This window comes from Saccopteryx bilineata, chromosome 3 (assembly GCF_036850765.1).
Source record: "Saccopteryx bilineata isolate mSacBil1 chromosome 3, mSacBil1_pri_phased_curated, whole genome shotgun sequence".
Classification (NCBI taxonomy): domain Eukaryota; kingdom Metazoa; phylum Chordata; class Mammalia; order Chiroptera; family Emballonuridae; genus Saccopteryx; species Saccopteryx bilineata.
The window spans coordinates 85,254,698-85,274,389 of record NC_089492.1 but is presented as its reverse complement, the minus strand read 5'-3'; the positions used below and the strand labels follow the sequence as shown (position 1 = coordinate 85,274,389).

Sequence of the window (19,692 nt, the reverse complement as noted above, 5' to 3'; positions counted from 1 at the left end):
TCTCTAAAATGAATAAATAAAATCTTTAAAAAAATAATGTTAAAAATATAAAACATTCTCATGTATTACAATCCATTCATTTCCTACCGCTCACATTCATGGTTGTGAGTGGCTGGAGCCAATCACAGCTGTCCTCCGGGACAATACCAAATTTTTATTGGATAATGTGTAACGTGCATGGGTCTTTGTATGGCTCTTACAGAATTACATTTTAAAATATGTGGTGTTCATGGCTCTTTCAGCCAAAAAGTTTCCCGACCCCTGTTCTACAGAGTCCTAATGCCTCAGGAAAGCCTAAAAGGAACAGCACTGTCTGGGCACCTGCCCCACTCCGGCCACTTCCTGTGTGGCTTGCTTATTGCCAGGGATACCAGTCTACTTACATGCAGTTCTTTTTTTTTTTTTTTTTTTTTTTAAAGAATTTTTTTTTTATTTTATTTATTCATTTTTTCAGAGAGGAGAGGGAGAGACAGGGAGAGAGAAAGGAGAGACAGAGAGAGAAGGGGAGGAGGAGCTAGAAGCATCAACTCCCATATGTGCCTTGACCAGGCAAGTCCAGGGTTTCGAACCGGCGACCTCAGTCAGCATTTCCAGGTCGACGCTTTATCCACTGCGCCACCACAGGTCAGGCCAGTTCTTGAATACATTATTACCTTGTGCATTCTACAAGCTGTTCCTTCTTTCTGGAAGACTTCTTCATCTTTCCCTCGCCCCATGCTGCCAAGCCTAGAAGACTCCTGTCCATCCTGGAGCACTTAGCTCAAGTGGAGCACTCTCCGCATTCAAGACAGAGTTAGCTGATCTCTCCAGTACCCTCCTCCCCTGCACCCCTGGCAAAGCCTCCCACTGCACAGCACTCTGTGCTGGAATTCATTCATGCTTTGCCTTTGGCTTTCCTGTTTTCTTTGATGAATCCACATCAAAGAGCACATCAGTTCTCCATAAACTTTGCTGAATTGTGGGACAGAAATCCCTCATTAAAATATTGTTGGGCAAGAGTTCCTAATGAAGAAAGGTGATTTATAAATTTTCATGGCTATAAATGGATTTTGAAAGTAGTCAACAAAAGGCCAGAGGGGCTCTAAACCAAGGTAAATACGAAAGAATGATATTGATCTATAAGCAGGTTAGGAAGGTGAACACATTTAGGAATGCTGAGAACCTCCCCTATTATAGGTAGTTAAGGTCTTTTTTTTAAATTTTTATTTATTTATTCATTTTAGAGGAGAGAGAGAGAGAGAGACAGAGAGAGAGAGAGAGAGAGAGAGAGAGAGAGAGAGAGAGAAGGGAGGGAGGGAGGGAGGAGCAGGAAGCATCAACTCCCATATGTGCCTTGACCGGGCAAGCCCAGGGTTTTTAACCGGCAACCTCAGCGTTCCAGGTCCAAGCTTGATCCACTGCGCCACCACAGGTCAGGCAGGTAGCCAAGGTCTTAAGAGGTAACATGACTTGTCCAAGGCCACCTAGTCTAGGTAGAGGCGGGACTGAGGACACAGCTCTCTGCCTCCGGAGTCTGCTTCTTTCCTCTGCACAACTGAGCCTTTGCTCCAGTCCTCTGCCCAGCCCCATCAGGGGCCAGGGCTCCAACCTCCTGGACTGTTGTTTGACGTAGTGAAGGCAAAAAGAACCACTTGATAGGACCCTAAACTTCCACTTTGTGGGCAGATTCCAGTGAAAGTCCAAGGGGTATGCCAGGGCCTAAATGGCAGTCCTGAAGGAGCCCTAGCCCCAGGCTCCCGAGGACCACTCTGTGAGGGGCAGGCACTGATCAGTTCACTACCACACAGATGGTTCATATCACATTGTGTTTTTATTTTTTATTTTTGTATTTTTCTGAAGTTGGAAATGGGGACGCAGTCAGACAGACTTCTGCATGCCCCTGACCGGGATCCAACTGGCATGCCCACCAGGGGGCAATGCTCTGCCCATCTGGAGCACCGCTCTGTTGCAACCAGAACCATTCTAGCGCCTGAGGCAGAGGCCATAGAGCCATCCTCAGCGCCCGGGCCAACTTTGCTCCAATGGAGCCTTGGCTGTGGGAGTGGAAGAGACAGAGAGGAAGGGGGGGGGGGTGGAGAAGGACTCCGCACGCCAGGCTGACGCTCTACCACTGAGCTAACTGGCCAGGGCCACATTGTGTTTGAACTGATGTTTACAGAGGCTTAGCAGTCAATTCTGACTTAGGGGTCCAGGGCCTCCATGCCAAACTTCCACCGTTTACGGTCTTACTCCACTCAGAAGAGTCAGGCCACACCTATAGACAGCCTCACAGCCCTCCAGACCCAGCAGGAGTGGAGGTCCTCAACCTCCTGTCCACACAATCAGTGTGGGAAAGCGAAGCTTCTCAAACTCACCCTTCAAAGAACCCGACAAAAGGACAGAGTGCACGTTTCCAGTGGTTGGGAGGGGACCTACTATCAGCACAGTTTTCCTGAGGCGTCTATTTTTTCCTATAATCTCTGTGAATTTTATATTTCACTCCACAACAGTGTATACAATAAAACAGTTCTTCTCCTCTGAGCAAATGCTTCAATATGCTCAGCAGGGACTTCAGTGCCCCACCCACCATGCTGGTGGACAGCACAGCCTTCTGTGACACTGCGCTGAGCACTGGCCTTCATAGGCCCAGCAACTCATTATCTTATGTAGTTTTCATGCTCATCCTGCCAGATGGAGGCTGGCTTCCCCATGCTGGAGATGTGAAGACCCAAAGCTCCGGAGGTAAAGACATTTGGCCTGATGAGGTGTCCCCCATTCCATGCTCTGCCATCCCTCAAGACCCATTATAATTTCCCCAACCCTTCAACATTAAAATTCACGCAATCCCCCATGGCAGGAAATAAAGGTCAAGTGCTTCCCTACCATCCTCTTAGGGGATTTGCAGAGTTGGGCACACAGGCTGCGAGGCCCACTGCAGAGGGGTAGCCCTGGTTTCCTGGCACAAAGGGATGGGCAAGGACTGAACCACCCCAGCTGTGCCTGTACTGGCTGTGCGACCCTGTGAAGTTCCTCCCTCTCTTTGGGCTTTAGTTTCTTCATCTGAACAATGTATGATGGGCTGGGTGATTTCTATGCTTCACTATATTAGGTTTTCTTTTTTTAGAGCTTTTCTATCCAACATTCTAGATGCTACTTCCAAGAATGTCCCAACCCTGGTGCTCCTTCCCTCATTAAAACAAGTTCATGCCTGACCTGTGGTGGCGCAGTGGATAAAGCATCGACCTGGAAATGTTGAAGTCGCCGGTTCTAAACCCTGGGCTTGCCTGGTCAAGGCACATATGGGAGTTGATGCTTCCAGCTCCTCCCCCCTTCTCTCTCTCCCCCTCTCCTCTCTAAAAAAAAAAGAAAAAGAAAAAAAAGTTCATACCATAAATTTCCCTTTTCTTTTTTAACATAAAGCCTAAAACAACCTCATAAGGCTACTTTTTGGACACAGCAGCTGTAGTCCCCACGACCCTCACTCTCCATTTTTCTTCCTGTGACATGCACCATGGCCCAGACGCTCAGGGTCCCTGGGACTCGGGGCTGGTGGGATGAAAAGATCCTTTTCTCCCAACAAACTTTAATAACCTGCTGGATTCCCACACAGCCCGAGTGTTGCTTGTCTAAGATGCCTTCAGCCAGAATCCATTTTAAGGCATGTGGTGCTTTATGATCCAGCTGTCCAGGAAAATGGTTGGAGGCTCCAGAAACGGCCACATGGTGAGGAACACTGGGGTCCGTGATGCCAGTTCCCTCTCTTGGGGGAAGGGAGGAGCAGGGGCCTTTCTGGGAGGACAGCTGCTCATGAAGTTTCTATCCCAGCCACAGAAAACTCCCCCAAAGATCCCCGAGAGAGACCAGTACTGTAGATGGGGCTACAGATTTGAATCCATTACCCTGGAGAGTGTTCTGTAGGGTCAGGTTGCTGGGGGTGGGGTAGAGGACCAGCTGTGCTCTGGATCCCAGCCTTTGGCAGGATCATGCAGCTACACTGCAAAGCCCATAGCAGGACACCCCTCTTGCCAAACAACTTGTAATTCTGGGCCTCAGTTTCCTCGCCTTTAAAATGGAAGGTGTAGAGTTCATAAAAGCTGTTATCCAGGGCTGCCTGGAATCCCCCTGCAATCCCTCTCAGATACAGAGGTCCTGAGGGTGTGTCAGCAAGGACACTGGACACTGACACAGGCCTGGGGAGGAGGCACTGTGGGCAGAGGGAATTTCCAATAAATGTGCTGTTACTTCTTTCCTCGGCTGGTCAAGATCACAGGCCCACAGAATGCGCCCAGCTGGGGTTGTACGGCATGGAAGCCACAGCTTTGACACCATCTGCATTACAGAGCAGAACACCGAGGCCCAGGGAGGTGGATGGGGGCTGGGGAGCATGCACTGCGTCAGTGAAACCTAGGGCTCCAGGCAGGGTTAGGGATTACCTTAGTTTTAAAAGGTACTGTACTGAGCTCTGCTCTGAATTTGCTCACTGACCTCTCTTCTTCAGAGATTCAATTTGAGCTCAATTTAGAAAATCCTAGGGTAGTGGTTAGTTCCTGCAACACCACTTCATGATATTGCTCTAGTGCTGCTGGGGCCTGGGGGGGTGGGGCAGTCGTTGCACTCAGGCCTGTGAGCACTGGGCTAACACCTTCTGCAGGAGTTGGTGACAAAGGAGGACCTGGGTGTCCTGTAATCTTCTGTGGGAGCAGCTGTGTGGGGGGGTTAATGGGGAGGGGTGGGGCGAGGCCTTGAGGACAGGGAACTTGAGGCTCGCTAGCCTGTGTGGCCTCAGCCTCAGGATGAACAAGGAACAATCAGGTGGCAACAAGACCCTGAAGGAGGCTCAGCTGCCGTCGTTGATGGGAGTCCGAGAGGGATCCAGCAGTCTCTCTCGCTCGCCCCCCTCAGCTGGGGGCCGGATCAGGCGGGTCAGCAGCGGACGGTGCAGCCCATTGTAGAGGGCAGTGCCCATCAGGAGGATGAGGAAGCCGAGGATCTGCAAGGGGTGGAAGGCCTCCCAGCCCAGTGCCAGGCTCAGTGCCCAGATGACGACGGTCCGCAGGCTGTCCAGCACCATGCGGGTGGTGGCACTCAGCTCCTTGGTGACGCTGATGCCCGCAAAGTTGAAGAAGGCGATGCTGCTGATGTTGCCCAGCAGGGCCAGAGCAATGAGCGGCTGTCGGCCCACCTGGCAAAAGGCATCCAGTGCGTCCTCTAGCATCCCGCGAGGGTTCCCACTAAAGGAACCGGCAGGGATGTAGTACATGGGCACCAGCAGCAGGGACAGGATCACGAAGCCAAAGAGGCCTGCGGGAGAGGAGGAAGCACATCGCAATGTCTGCTTGGTCCTGACTCCCAGCACGTCAGGACCAACAAGGCCTCCCTATCAACTGCCACCCCTTCCTAGTGGCCCTCGCACTAGCGCCTTCTTTTCGGGTCCTGGGCCCGTGCCCTCTCACCAGGATTTCACAGTGGCCTACTGAATGGGCTCTAGCTGCCCCTTCACATGTTAATCCACATTTTCCAACTGGACCAAAACCAAGAAATACCTTTTACATTGTGACCAGTATACGTACGCACAGGCACATACACACAAGCTTTCACAAAATAGCAGCCACCCTAACAATGTACAATATGCTCTGACACTTTTAAATTCTAATCTATTCATTTAAAAAAGAATTGCTGGTTATAACCACTACAGTGCTCACAAGTGTGGGAAAACAGTTCTGTCACTCAGTGGCACTGGTCGGTGATAAGGGGATGAACCAAGATATAAATCAGCACAGTGCTTCATTCAGAAAGTCTTGCTAGAAAAACAAATGAGCAGAAACAAACAGTATGCTTCATGTCACCGATTTAGCTGATTAACATTCTGCCTTAGCCCTCAGCTCACTGTGGACCAGGCAAAAACAGCTCCCTGACTGGTCCACAGCCCACACTTCGTAGCACTGCTCTAATCCTTGCCAGTTTCATAGTTTAAAGCATAATTTTCAGTTATTTTCCTGCTCAAAAACCATTAGTGATTCTTCACTGCCTGCCACTTACAGTCTAAATCTTCTTACCTGATGTTCAAGGTTCTCCATGATCCTGACTTGGTCATTTTCCCACATCAAACCTGCATCTCACCCAAACTATTCCTCAATGGTTTCCAAACTCACGGCCAGTTACCCAGGTGTTTACTCTGTCTGGAGTCCCCTCCTTCCCTCTCTGACTGTTGAAACTACAGCTGAAATGTGACCTTCCCCAATCCAAGACACTCAGATATGGTTGGCAGGTGAAATATCAGTAGAGCATAAGTGGTCTGAGCTCAAACACACTGCTCGGTCCTTGCTGGTCAGCTCCTCTAGAGTGAGGCTTACACCTAATTCATCTTCAGCATCGTCCTCCCTGAGCTCCTGGCCATGTGCACAGCAGGTGTCAGGGTAGTTGTCAGAACAGTTGTGGGGAAGGAAGGAAGAAACAGGGCAGGATGCTCCTGCCTCCCAGTGGACCCTGGGCCCTGGGCCCGTGCTCCTCCGTGTGCATGTACTCCACACGCTCCCCTCCAGTGTGCCCCCGACCAGTGCCCTCCCCCGGCCCCTGTGCTCACACACCCTCAGTGCCAACTGCCCGCAGAGGGTGCACATTGTGCTTGTAGACGAACTTCTCCTCTAGCACCATCTGTATGGAGACGATGATCTGAGCCATGATGATCAACAGGTCCCCTGTGGGAAAGGAACAACAGGGCCAAGGGTGAAGGAGGCAGGGAGACAGCAAGACCATGGGGCTGTTGGCAGAGTGGCGGGCCTAAAGCTGAGGAAGAGAGCACCCACGGGGACACAACAACAGCCCCTGACTTCTGCCAGCACCGTACAGTTCACGAGGCACAGTCATGACTACCTTCATGCCTGATCTCCTGGCCCCTGAGGGGTGGGCCACGCTGAAAAGATAGGCACTGTCACCTGCTCTGGGCTCAGGCCTCAGATGGTCCAGAGGCTTGGAGATAGATGTTTCTGGTTTAATCCTATCTCTGAGTGACCAGGGTGGGCTGCACCGCTTTCTGGGATTGTGGGGATCACTGTGATGACAATAAATGCAGCGCTCAGCACCAAATGCAGCTGGTCACTTAGTAAGTGCTTGATAAATGTTCATTTTTCTCCTTTCCCAAATCCGGTGGTTTGTGTGTATATAGGTACATCACAGCACAAGCCCTCTGGCTCCCTATCTACCCGTTTCTCCTGCTGCTTGGGCCTTTAGCCTTCCTACACTCTGTCAACTTGAGAGCAGGTGCTTGTCCACAGCAGCTGGTCCCCACATGCCCTCCCCCAAGCACAGCAGAGCCTGTAAGAGTTTGTTGAATAACTCTGTGGCGGGCTCTTAGAACAGAACAGGACAGGAAGGCAGCCTCTGGATTCCCAACCCTGGCCACACCTGTGATCACTTCGCTGAGCTTGTGCTGATCGTCATGCTTGTTCAGGAGGTCGGCCAGGCCCACGACCACCAGCCCTGCGATGGTCGCCAGGATACCCAGCCATTGGCTCAGTACCAGCCTGCGCCCGAGGAAGGCCACTGAGAACAGGCCTGTGAATATGATCACTGCTCCACGCAGCATCTGGAAACTGGAGGCGCTGGTCATGTTCAGGGCTAGGGGAGGACAGACACACGGCATCAGCTCCTGAGGGCCGAGGCTGTCTGTTCACTGAGGTGTGCTCAGGGCTGAAGACGTGCCTCCCGCCCAGTATGTGCTCAGTAAATCTTGGGTGAGTGTGTGTTTGTGAAAGTATGTGGGGCAAGGTTGAGGTATAGATGCTCTGGGGCTGAGGGCGGCTGTTACATCAACGGCCCATTGGGTCATGTCATGGGCCTCACTGAACCCCACTCAGCCTGGCCCGGCTACTCACCCACATACATGATGCTGGTCCCAGTCATGTCACAAAGGGCTGGGGGCAGGAAAAGCAGGGGGTTGAAGGGCTGTTGGGGGTCTATGCTGGCATCCGGGTGCCTTGCAGCTCTGCACTGGAGTAGGTAGAAGGCAGCCAGGCAGGAGAACTCCCCCAGGAACATGCCCACTGCCTGCAGGGACAGAAGCCGAGGAGTTTAGCGCTCAAGGGAGAATCATCTTTAACAAAAAACTTTTGAACATAGCCTCTCTTCAAACAAGAGCTTACCTATAACCCCAATACATAAAACAGGCAAAAGCAAAGCTGCTGTGTGTGGGAGGCCAGAGATTGCCTCCTGGGTTTGGGCCTAAGCCCCTCAAACACCTTGACACTGCCTGACCTGTGGTGGCACAGTGGATAAAGTGTCAACCTGGAAATGCTGAGGTCGCCGGTTCGAAACCCTAGGCTTGCCTGGTCAAGGCACATATGGGAGTTGATGCTTCCAGCTCCTCCCCCCTTCTCTCTCTCTCTCTCTCCCTCCCTCTCTCTCTCCTCTCTAAAAATGAATAAATAAAATAAAAAAATAAAATAAAAAAATAATAATTGTAAAAAAACAAAACAAAACACCTTGACACTAACCCTAAGGCTGTGTAGAGACTCATCTGAACATCATCGACCTAGGCCAAGCCCTGGTCAAGTTCCAGATGGAGAAACTGAGGCCCAGAGAGGCTCATGAACTTGTTTAAGGTCACAGAGCAAGCTGCTGGCAGAGCTGGGCTGACATTTGGGTCTCCCACTTCCCAGTCAAGCAATGAAGTGCCTCCTATTTATGTTGTCTGTGCTGTCCCAGGGGGTCTGGGCTCCCAGTGGACAAAAAGTGGGTTTTGCTATGAGGGTTGACGTTTTCCAAATGTGTCCTGACTTAGATGTGGTGAGTGTTGGCCTCACGGTACCCAGGGCATGACTGCTCACTCAGGCCTCTCACAGAGGACTGTGCCCTCTGCTCCCTTCCAGGGGCGCTCATACTCTGGCCTCAGTTCAGGGAGGGAGAGAGAAACAAGTAGCTCTTCTGGGAGCAGGGGAGGACTCCATCCCTAGGTCAGGAAACAGCAGAGCCTCCGAGGCCCCTGGTCTGAGGTCTGGGAGGCAGGCAGTGGGGAGGGATGGGGCCGATACCTGGAGGAAGGGATGCTGGAAGCTGTGCTCCTTGCTGCCTCCACAGCCCTGGGCCACGAAGTTGTCCGCCCACCTGCAGCAGAGAGAGAGAAGATCAAACCCTGTAGTGCTGCGGGTACCTGTGGACAAGCTCGCTCCTCCCAATGTCAAAAGACCATGCGCAGGGGGCTCAGCCAGAGTGGGACTTCCTCTCAAAGGGGCCAATCTCCAGGGCAAGCAGTCTTTATCTAGAATCATGGACAGAAGGTGGGGGTCTCGGAACCTTCAGCTGAAATGTTATGAACCTCTAACCGAAGTTAAGCAGATTCTCAAATTACGAATGTAGCCTGGCCAGGTGGTGGCGCAGTGGATAGAGCGTCAGACTGGGATGCAAAAGACCCAGGTTCGAGACCCCAAGGTCGCCAACTTGAGCGCAGGCTCATGTGGTTTGGAAAAAAAAAAAAAAGCTCACCAGCTTGCACCCAAGGTCAATGACTTGAGCAAGGGGTTACTCGGTCTGCTGTAGCCCCACGGTCAAGGCACATATGAGAAAGCAATCAATGAACAACTAAAGTGCCACAACGGAAAAACTGATGATTGATGCTTCTCATCTCTCTTCGTCCCTCTCTGTCTGTCCCTGTCTGTCCCTCTCTCTGACTCTCTCTGTAAAAGAAATAAATAAAAAAGAATGTTTAAAAAAAAATTACAGCCTGACCAGGCGGTGGTGCAGTGGATAGAGCGTTGGACTGGGATGCCAAGGACCCAGGTTCGAGACCCCGAGGTCACCAGCTTGAGCGTGGGCTCCTCTGGCTTGAGCAAAATAAAAAATGCTCACCAGCTTAGACTCAAAGTTGCTGGCTCAAGCAAGGGGTCACTTGGTCTGCTGAAGGCCCGTGGTCAAGGCACATATGAGAAAGCAATCAATGAACAACTAAGGTGTCGCAACGAAAAACTGATGATTGATGCTTCTCATCTCTCTCCTTTCCTGTCTGTCTGTCCCTATCTATCCCTCTCTCTGACTCTCTCTCTCTGTCCCTGTAAATAAAAAATAAAAAGAAAAATTAAAAAAAAAATTACAGATGTAGTGTTGCGGTACCTGTGAATCTGTCACATAGAAGTCACTGCTATTCTTGTTATCACATCAGGGTGGTTGCAGATATTGTAAAGTATCGTTTACACTCATCACAGCCCCCAAATTATACTAATTAGACTCACTACTTATACTTTTTTGTTAAGAAGCATATACACATATGTATAAGTATATCACAAATTTGTCTTTTTAATGTTTTGATAAATTTTAGCATAATTGGCTTTTTCTGTAATCCCTAGTCTTTTTTTTTTTTAATTTATTTATTTTTTACGGAGACAGAGAGTGAGTCAGAGAGAGGGATAGACAGGGACAGACAGATAGAAACGGAGAGAGATGAGAAGCATCAATCATTAGTTTTTCATTGCACGTTGCAATATCTTAGTTGTTCATTGATTACTTTCTCATATGTGCCTTGACCGCGGGCCTTCAGCAGACTGAGTAACCCCTTGCTGGAGCCAGCAACCTTGGATTCAAGCTGGTGGGTTTTTGCTCAAACCAGATGAGCCCACGCTCAAGCTGGTGACCTTGGGGTCTCGAACCTGGGTCCTCTGCATCCCAGTCCCACGCTCTAGCCACTGCGCCACCGCCTGGTCAGGCAATCCCTAGTCTTTTATTTGTACATTTTAAACAATTACTTTTGGATTCACTAGATTATTAAAGGAAGCCATGACACAAAAATATGAAGAACCACTGGTCTACAAGGTCACTTGGGCCCTGGGAAATGACCATCTGACATAGACCACCTGGTTACCTTCATAGAACCTGAAGAGTCTGGAGGGTCTTCCCAGTACAGACTCTAAAGCAGGTGGCAAGTATCTGGCACTAGTGGAGTGGCCTCCCTGCCAGCACCCTGGCAGATGGCATAACTGATTATGGCATGCTTCCACAATGAGCCTACACACAGGCCCAGAATCCTTTGTGGCACAGAGCCCTGGGCAGCTACCACCAAATAATTCTGCATCGTCTGCTGTCTGTGTGCTAGAACTCCTGCCCTTGAATTTCATTTTTGCTGGGTTTAGTTGTGTCCCTGTGGTCTAGTCTGATCTCTCTTTCATTTGAAAGCCCTTCAGATATCTTGAGACTCTTCCACCTTCTGAATCTTCTCATCTCCTGGCTAAACAGCCCCAACCCTTCCTGACCTTTCACTTCCCTGGATGGTGACTTCTGGTGGGCTCAGGCCCAGAGCCAAGGGCATGTGATCTGGCCCAGACTGAACCTGGCAAGATAGTGGCTCCTCCCTCATGTTGAGTGTCCTGGTCTGCTGACTCATTAGTTGACACATTTCGACTGTGTCACACTGCTGACTCAGGTCAACGCGGACCCAGGGCTGCTTCATGTGGGCCACTGAGCAAAACCCCATGCAAAAGCAGAGGCTGTCTCTAAACTGAAGGACTCAGGCCTTCCCCTTCTGAAATGCCTTTCCTTGTGATGTCTGTCCAGAGCAGCCACGCTGTAGCACCCAGATCTAATCCAGAGTCATCCTTGCAGAAGCCAGAGTTCTTAAGGGGCAGAGGAGCCTTCTGTTTCCTGTACCCTTCACAGAGTCACAAGCAGGGGCCACTGGCTGTGTCAAGCAACTAGGGTCTGGGTTTGACAAACATCCTATCCAGCTCTGGCTTCTCTGTGCCCTGAGTTTGGGAAGGGGAACAGGACGCTCCTTCTCACAGCCCAGGAAAAAGTATGATGCCTGGATGCTGCCAGTGGGAAGGGCGGGCTGAGTGGTGGTGAGCTCCTGGTTGACCAGGAGGGTAGCACAGACTGGAAGGAGACACCACGTTTCCTCAGAGATGTGAGCACATCTCAGGGTGAGTGAACAAACCAGGCTAAGGTGTCTTAATTACAGAGGGAGACGCATATCCATTCCCTGAGACGGGGGAGTAGGAGAGGCTATAGGAGGGTTTGTGGGTCTTGGGAATGAGAAGGCCCAAAGGAGAGCTGCAGGGCAGGGGGAAGTTCTGATATGACTGGTTGGGAAGGCAGAGAGAAAGCTGGGTTAGGGTACTGGACCCAGTACCAATAGAGAAAAGAAGCCCTCACTATGGAATAAAACCACCTGCTCTCCAGGGTCTCATTTCTGCCTAATCTGCTACAGATTCTGGCTCCTGGATCCCAGGGAGGGTAGGATATGGGATGTGGGCGAGGGCCACAGACAGTATGGCTCAGCACGCAGGCTTGCTTTACATCAGGCTCACTTTTGCAAAAAGAGCCACTGGGAGGGTCTAGGAGAGGCAACTGAGTGAAACAGAGGAGAGGCGAAAGGTCAAACTTTACCAAGGGCACAGAGCCAACTTCCCAGGAGCAAGTGAGCAGGCTGGAGATGAGAATTCTTGGGGTTGGAGCCCGGGCTCCTCCAGGAGGGGTGAGGGAGTTCCTCCTGCCAAGTCCATATGGCCAACCAGAATCCTGGGACGTGGGCAGGTATGGAAGCCTCTTCCTCACCCTGGGGCCACAGCTGGAACAAAGACTGGCAGGCCTGAGAGGATCCCAGGATCTAGTAGTAGAGCCGTCTGGCAGACAACCCCCCCCCCCCCCCCCCGCACTACTGCGTGCATGACTTACAGTACTGACAACCGCATCAGTATCACTTTCTGGTTCCACAGCCACTACCATTTGAGAGGGCGAGTTCAGCATCCAGCAACTTCCACATCTCAGGCCCCTGCTCCCAGCACATTACTATACAGGAGCTCAAACATTATTTGGTTGAATGCATGAGACTTCCAGATCCCTCCAAGCAAATAGGCAGGTACTATATACAGTCCAGAGGCAATTTCTCACGTGTCCTAATTTCCCCGCATGGTCTGGGATGCCCCCTGCTGGTGGGACAGGCTGGGCCTGTCTTTCCCAGGGTGGGGTACTGGCTGTAGGGCTGGGTGAGCAACCTTCCCCAGCCCCAGAGGGCCCCTCTGCTTTCTCCAAGGGATAGGTCTGCCTGAACAGGTTGGGGCTGGCAGCAGTCCCAGTTGGGGAAAAGGAATCTTTTTGTATCTGAGGGCCTGGAGTGGCTTACAGCCCAAGGGATTAGGTATCATCGGGTCAGGCTGCCCTACCCAGCCTCACTCCAGGCCAAGGAGCTCAGGCCAGCAGGCACTTTGGGAGGAGTTAGGCTCCTCCCCCCAGTCCTGAGACAGACTTCATTCAGTTCATAGTGCAGGCAGAAGGACCTCGGGTGGCACAGAACAAGAAGCCAAAATCCAGTCCCGGTTCATCTGGGGATGACAGCAATGATCCCTAAGGAGAGAGAGCACTTGGCTATTTGCAAAACATGTCACTTAAATGGTTTTATAAATATAGGATTCCCTGAGTACTGACTTTGTGCCAGGCCTGTGCTGAGGACTTCATGTGGATTGTCTCGTTTAAGCCTCACATCAAGAACCCTCATTTTTTTGCCTGACCTGTGGTGGCGCAGTGGATAAAGTGTTGACCTGGAAATGCTGAGGTCGCCGGTTCGAAACCCTGGGCTTGCCTGGTAAAGGCACATATGGGAGTTGATGCTTCCAGCTCCTCCCCCCCTTCTTTCTCTGTTTCTCTCTCCCTCTTTCTCTCCTCTCTAAAAATGAATAAATAAATTAAAAAAAAAAAAAAAAAAAAAAAAAAAAAGAACCCTCATTTTACAGACGGGGACTTCAAGGTGTGGGTAGAAGGGTGGAGAGAGGCGTGTGGGCTCATACAGTTAACAGGCAGATCTAGGCCCAGACCCATGTGATTGGATTTACATTCAGAAAAGGCAGCCAGCTATGTGGAAAGCTCATTTTGAGTCTCATAGGCTGGACAAATTGCAGCGTTCTTATCTTTAATATGGAGATAATACTGATGAATTGTCAAAAGTAATAAGCAAAATAAGCTATATGAGACCTGGCCCATGGCAGGAGGTCAAAGTTCTTTCCAGCCCCTTCTCCCTTTCCCCTCTATTGAGCAGGAGCCACTGCCCCCTGTCCCCCTGTCCCGGCAGGGTCTGCTCCAGCCTGAAATCTGGGAGTGCATGTGCCTGGGACCCGCCCTGTGGGTGGAGGCAAGGGCCCCTGCAGTTCCCCAGCGGGGCAAAGTGCTGCAAGAGGAGAAACCGGCCATCAGCTCACCATCAGCCCACGAAATCTCCTAATTACACAGATGAGGAGCCCAGGGAGCAGGGAGGGCTGAGGAACACAGACTCGTGAGCGGCAGGGCCGGCACCCAGGAGTCTCTACCCCCAGTTCCGGGACCTGTCCTCACATTTGAGGGTCTTTTATCACCTCCTTACTCCAGTTTTCTCCCACTGCCCTGACTGAGGCGGGGCGGGCACTCTGCAGACCCTCTGTAGATACTGGACCCAGGGCAAAGCCATGGTCTTCTGGGCAGGAGGCCTGAGGGGACCCACCAGGGTCAGGCTGAGGCCCCAAGAGAGGTGTCTCTGCTGGCGAGTTCTCCGGGGCCTCGGTAGGCTGGGGTGGGCTCCCCTTGATGAGGGGTGAGTCACTACACACGGCCTTGCCCAGCCAAACTCAGACCTCAGCATTCTGGGAGGCGAGCGCATCTGTGTGGGCTGGGGTGGCAGACGGAAAGGGAGGGAGTGACTGATGTGGCTGCCTCAGACCGACTGGCTGAGGCCATTTCCCACAGAATCTCTGCCATTTCCTCTCAAGTTCCTGGCTTGTCAGCCCAGTGAGTCAGCTCCTTTCTCCCATAATGGGAGCTACGGAAGGGCCACAGGGCTTCTCCACTCTCCAGGGTAACCCCGGCATAGGTGGTGATAAATGATAACCACCCCTGTCATCTCTAAGTACAATTAGAAAGTAGACCTCACCTTAGTCCGGGAAAAGGTGGGAAGTCATGCCCCTTTTAGAGATGAAAGTGAGGCCTAGAGAGGCCTGGTGACCCATCTAACCTCAGCTTCCTGATCTCACGCTCTCTTCACTCCTCCACACTGCCCTTTTGATTTTAGGCTTTCTCTACTGGCCCAGGGACCCTTCTAAAGAATTACCCCATGCCAGCTCACGCAACTCAAGGGTGGGGACAGCAGCCAAGGCAAAACTTAGAGCTGGCACAGAAAGGACAATGAGAGACCTTCCTTAATAGAGGCCCAGTGATCGCAAGCCTCCTGCCACTTTCCTGGCAGGGTCCCTGGACCCAGCAGGCCTGACTGGTAGAGGGCAAGTCACCCCCATGACCCCTCTCTGGCTGGGTGAGCTTCACAACCTGCAGATGTTTAGGAGAGAATCTGAGCCTTACTTAGTGTCTACTTGACCCTGGCTCTTTACATGCAGAATCCCAGCTGGGGATTCAGGAGAACTGGGCTTTGAAATGGGCACAACCCCACGGACAGGCACTGGTTGGGCAGACAGCCCTGAGCAGTGCAGAGGAAGGCGAAATGTTGGGTCTCCGGGAGACACATCAGCAGAAGTTCCTGTGAGGTAATGAAAGTAGCCACAGAAAGGAGAAGGGGCCACTTCACAGGGAAGGGCGTCTGCTAAGAATGTGAGGTGGCTCTCTGCTAAGACACAAGCACAGAGCCAAAAGAACAGCCTGCTTGGTGGCTTCCCCTCCTGTGGGCATTTGACACTTGCTCCCATCCTAGCCAGGGCAGGCCCATCTCTTTGTGGCGTACCCAAACCTGCTGAGTGGGCAGAGTGGCCTCTTGTGTGGACAGCTGACCGGCGCCCCAGCACAGCAGGCAGCACGTGCTCACGCACACTTCCTCATCTTCACGCACACTTCCTCATCCTCTACTGCTCTCCTCCCAAGTACCCGGGAGGGAAACATGCTCACCTTGCAGGCCAAGAAATTGCATGAGGCTACTAGAGACTCTAAACCTGAACCTTGCATGGCTTCTGGGTCCAGGGGAAGACAGGCAGGGTGACAGCAGGGTCCCCTGGGCTGGGACAGAGGCTTGTTGCCCAGCCCCAGAGGGGAGTGAGCTTTGAGGGCAGGGAAAGGAGAGGCCACTCACAGGATCTCACCTTCCATGGGCACACGTTTATCTGTTCTGTTCTTGTCTGGGGAGAAGTGAGAGGAAATTCCAAGGAAGTGTAACTTTTGGGTTCTGCAGTTGTAAAGTGACAGGATTGTACTACAATGCTGAGACCTACATTCTGGACCCTGTTTTGACTCCAACCAGCTGAGTCACAAGAAACTTCTCTTGGGACCTCGGCGATAAATTATGGGATTAATGCAGGGGTCTCAAACTCAACTCAGCATGTGGGTCGCAGAGCAAGATCACAGCCGTTCGGCAAATACAAGTAGGCCCCTAGGCTTACTTAATTTTACCCAAAATATTTTGAACTTCGTGGATTAGTCTGCGGGCCGCACAAAATTGTTCGGTGGGCCGCGAGTTTGAGACCCCTGGATTAATGGATGATTTCTATGTTTCTAATTAATTTATTTTATTTTATTTATTCATTTTTAGAGGAGAGAGAGGGAGAGAGAGACAGACAGAGAGAGAGAGAGAGAGAGAGAGAGAGAGAGGAGAGACAGAGAGAGAGAAGGGGGGAGGAGCTGGAAGCATCAACTCCCATATGTGCCTTGACCAGGCAAGCCCAGGGTTTTGAACCAGCAACCTCAGCATTTACAGGTCGACGCTTTATCCACTGTGCCACTCCAGGTCAGGCAAGTTTCTAATAATTCCAAATGCCCTGAAAAATGACTAGAGAAGTCCCCAGTCTCATCTCATGTTGGTGATTAGCCTGGATTCTAGGCTCTATATAAACTACATAATAGCTGGGTTGAATTTAGGCAAGCAAGTCCATCTTTCCATACCAGTTTCTAATCTGGGGACAATGAGTTTATCTACCTCATTGGGTGGTTATAAGAATTCATTAAATTAACACAGGAAAGGCAGCCAGGGAAGGACACGGCACATGGTGCTCTCTGTGTATTAGCTGATTAGCACTTGCTGTGATGAAATTCTTGTCTCTTTGTGCCCGCCAAAAGCTGTAGGTCAGAGTGTGATTTCAAGTTGATAATTAATTCCTATCAGGATGAACACAGATGCTTTCCCAAGTTCTTTCTCTCTGAGAGTATCCTCACAGTCTGGCTTCAGAATATGAGTTAGAGTCCAGTTCTGGGGTCTGTCTCAGGCAGGGAGATTTCTGAGAGGCTCCACGGCAGGGGACAGGATCAAAGTTTGGGTCCCCACCTGGAAGCCTCTTTCCTGCCCTCAAAGCTAGGCCTCCAGAGGCTGAGGATCCTCTGGCTTCCTACCTGATTGGTTTGGAGCTTTTAAAGGAGGGAGCTGAGTCAGCACAGTTTGCCCCAGTAGGAACTAGCAATCTCAACTTGCCCTGGGGACAACAGCCTGGCAGACCTACAGCCACTCTTTAGGCACTGGACCTAGGCTGTTGTTAGAGATGAATAGGTGGCGCCCTGTTCTGCTGCATTCAGATCCTAACTTGAGATGAGGAATCTCATGGTCAGTCTCCTTTATAGCTAAGGGCTCACAAAAGAAGTGACCTTCAGGAGGCCGCAGCACCACAAGACAGACACACACAGAGCTGACAAAGAGAGCAGGTGGGCCTCACCCAGAGTGCCTCTTCCTTTGGAGACGGGAGGATATTGTGATTGCCAAGCACATACACATCTGTCTCCTCCACCTCAGATTCTAAGCATCTCAAAAGTAGGGACCTTCTCTTAGTCATTTCTGTCTACTTCCCTGAGTCCAGACAGTGTCTCACACACTGTGGGGACTCTATACATGTCTGATGAACTGAATAGAACACTTATCTCCCAGACCTCTCTTCTAGGGCATTCCTCACATCACTGATGGAGTGTGCTAGGAACAAAAACCTCAAAAATGAATAAGATATGACTGCCCCCCTCCTCCTAGGGAATATAGGCCAGAAGGTGACTAGGGTGACTCCTGCTTGCTCTGGAGCCTGGCAGGGCCCAGGTGGAAGTGAGGTCTGACTGGAGTGAGTACTCTTCCACTCTTCTCCATGTGCACCTTGGATCTGGTTCAGAGAGAGGTCAGGCTCTGGGTCCTGGGGCACTTAGATGGTGAAAAGAGGGAAGGCCCTGCTCTGAGGTGGGGCAGAGAAAGGCAAAGAGCTGCCAAGAGAAGGGGCTGCCTCCCAGGTCCGTCCTCCTTGCATATAAGAGAGAGGAGGCTATGTTTGGTCCCTTAGCCTCATGAGAGTCCCTGGGTTCTCAATCCCCAACCTCCTAGGGACTGCTCTCACTGTCCTCCAGCACCACACCCTCAGACATACATCATAGCTGAACTGCCCACCTGTCTTCCCTGTCTGGGTGAATGGCACTTCTGTTCTCCCAGGCAGAAATCCTGGAGTGATCATTGTCTCTTGATCTATTGGGTCAGGCCTGTGGTTTCATTTTGTACTTGGTCTCTCCCACCTGTCCCTTCCTTTGCCACCTCATTGCCCATCCTAGTGCCCCTGATCTGCTATGCGGCAGCCTTGGGGTGGTTTTCCCTGCACTAAACTACTCTTCACCTTGACCACCAGGTTCATCATAACACTCTTAGCATGTCACTCCTCTGCTCAAAAGCTCCTTTTTGATTATGGGGTAAAATTCAGCTTGGACATTTGGCGTCAGTTACAATCTATTTGCATGTGATCTTGCTGTTCCCTGCCTCGATGTCCCCGCCACATGTAGAACGCCAGCTGTAAACCTTCCTCCGTGAGGGGCTAACAGGGCAGCCCCTTCTTTGCCAAAGCCTCTACATTCACTGATCCATTGCCTTCATTGTAGCTCCAGTGCACGAGGCTGGGAATCTACCCCCGGACCCCTATAGCTCCTAAAGGGTGGGGCTTCCCACGCCAGCATTGGAAGGGATCCAGCAGAGGAACTATTCCAACCCTTGTGTTTAAAGATGAGGAAACTGAGGCACGGAGACGGACGGTAACTCGCCAGGATCACACACAACGAATTAAAGCCAGGGCTCGGATCCTCCAGCCGGGAGCCTAACCCGCTCCGCATTTCCCCAGGCCTTCCACCCCTTGGGTGGTCCATACACCGAGTGAACAGACCGGAGAAATTGGGCCAGGGGTGAAGCCGGGAGAGGGTAGCTGAGAGGGGTAGGGCGGGAAGGTGCGGGGCTGCGGCGGCAGGCAGAGCCCCCTCCACTCCCCGCCGCGCCCGGACTCACTTGGCAGACAGCGTGTTGATGGAGCCGGTGACGAGCATGAGCCCGGCCAGGAACAGCTGGTACTTGGTCCAGGCCATGGCGGCGGCGGAGGGGAGCGCAACAGTGCGGGGACCTCCTCGACCTCCACGATCACTCCAGACTACAGCCCCTGACCCGGTCACCCTGGGGTCTCGGGTGCTAGCGCTTCCGGGCCGGGCATCACATGACCCGAGGCGGTCCCGCCCCCTTCCGGCTCGCTCCGCCCCCGCCCGGTAGGGCGCGGGGCGTGACTGCTGCTCTCTCTCAGCCCTGGTGCCCAGGCTCTTCAAGTCTGGAGCCTGGCGCGCTGGTTCCCACGGGTGACAATGGCAAGTCATGGGCCCAGATCTCCCCATTTGTAAAATAAAGTGATAGAACGACGCATCGAGGATGCATTTTGGACATTAGAGCGTTCTATAAACCGTTTAGGGAGGTTGAGCTGAATGATATCAGAGGCAGACTACAAAATGTTCATGGCCAGCGTGGGAATCTCTTCTCCGCATGGAACCCAGGGAACTCCTGGG

General features: G+C 51.7%; 1 protein-coding gene across 1 annotated transcript; it reads right to left on the bottom strand.

Annotated features, from left to right (window-relative positions):
• Nucleotides 1–3,106: 3,106 nt before the first annotated feature.
• Nucleotides 3,107–19,359, bottom strand: SLC35F6 (solute carrier family 35 member F6). The gene is made up of 6 exons (XM_066266714.1): nt 19,151–19,359; nt 9,009–9,081; nt 7,854–8,025; nt 7,384–7,596; nt 6,567–6,677; nt 3,107–5,280 (listed from the first exon to the last, which is right to left on the bottom strand). The coding sequence occupies exons 1-6, from the start codon at nt 19,225–19,227 to the stop codon at nt 4,817–4,819; spliced, it is 1,110 nt and encodes a 369-aa protein (XP_066122811.1). The 5' UTR covers nt 19,228–19,359; the 3' UTR covers nt 3,107–4,816.
• Nucleotides 19,360–19,692: the final 333 nt, after the last annotated feature.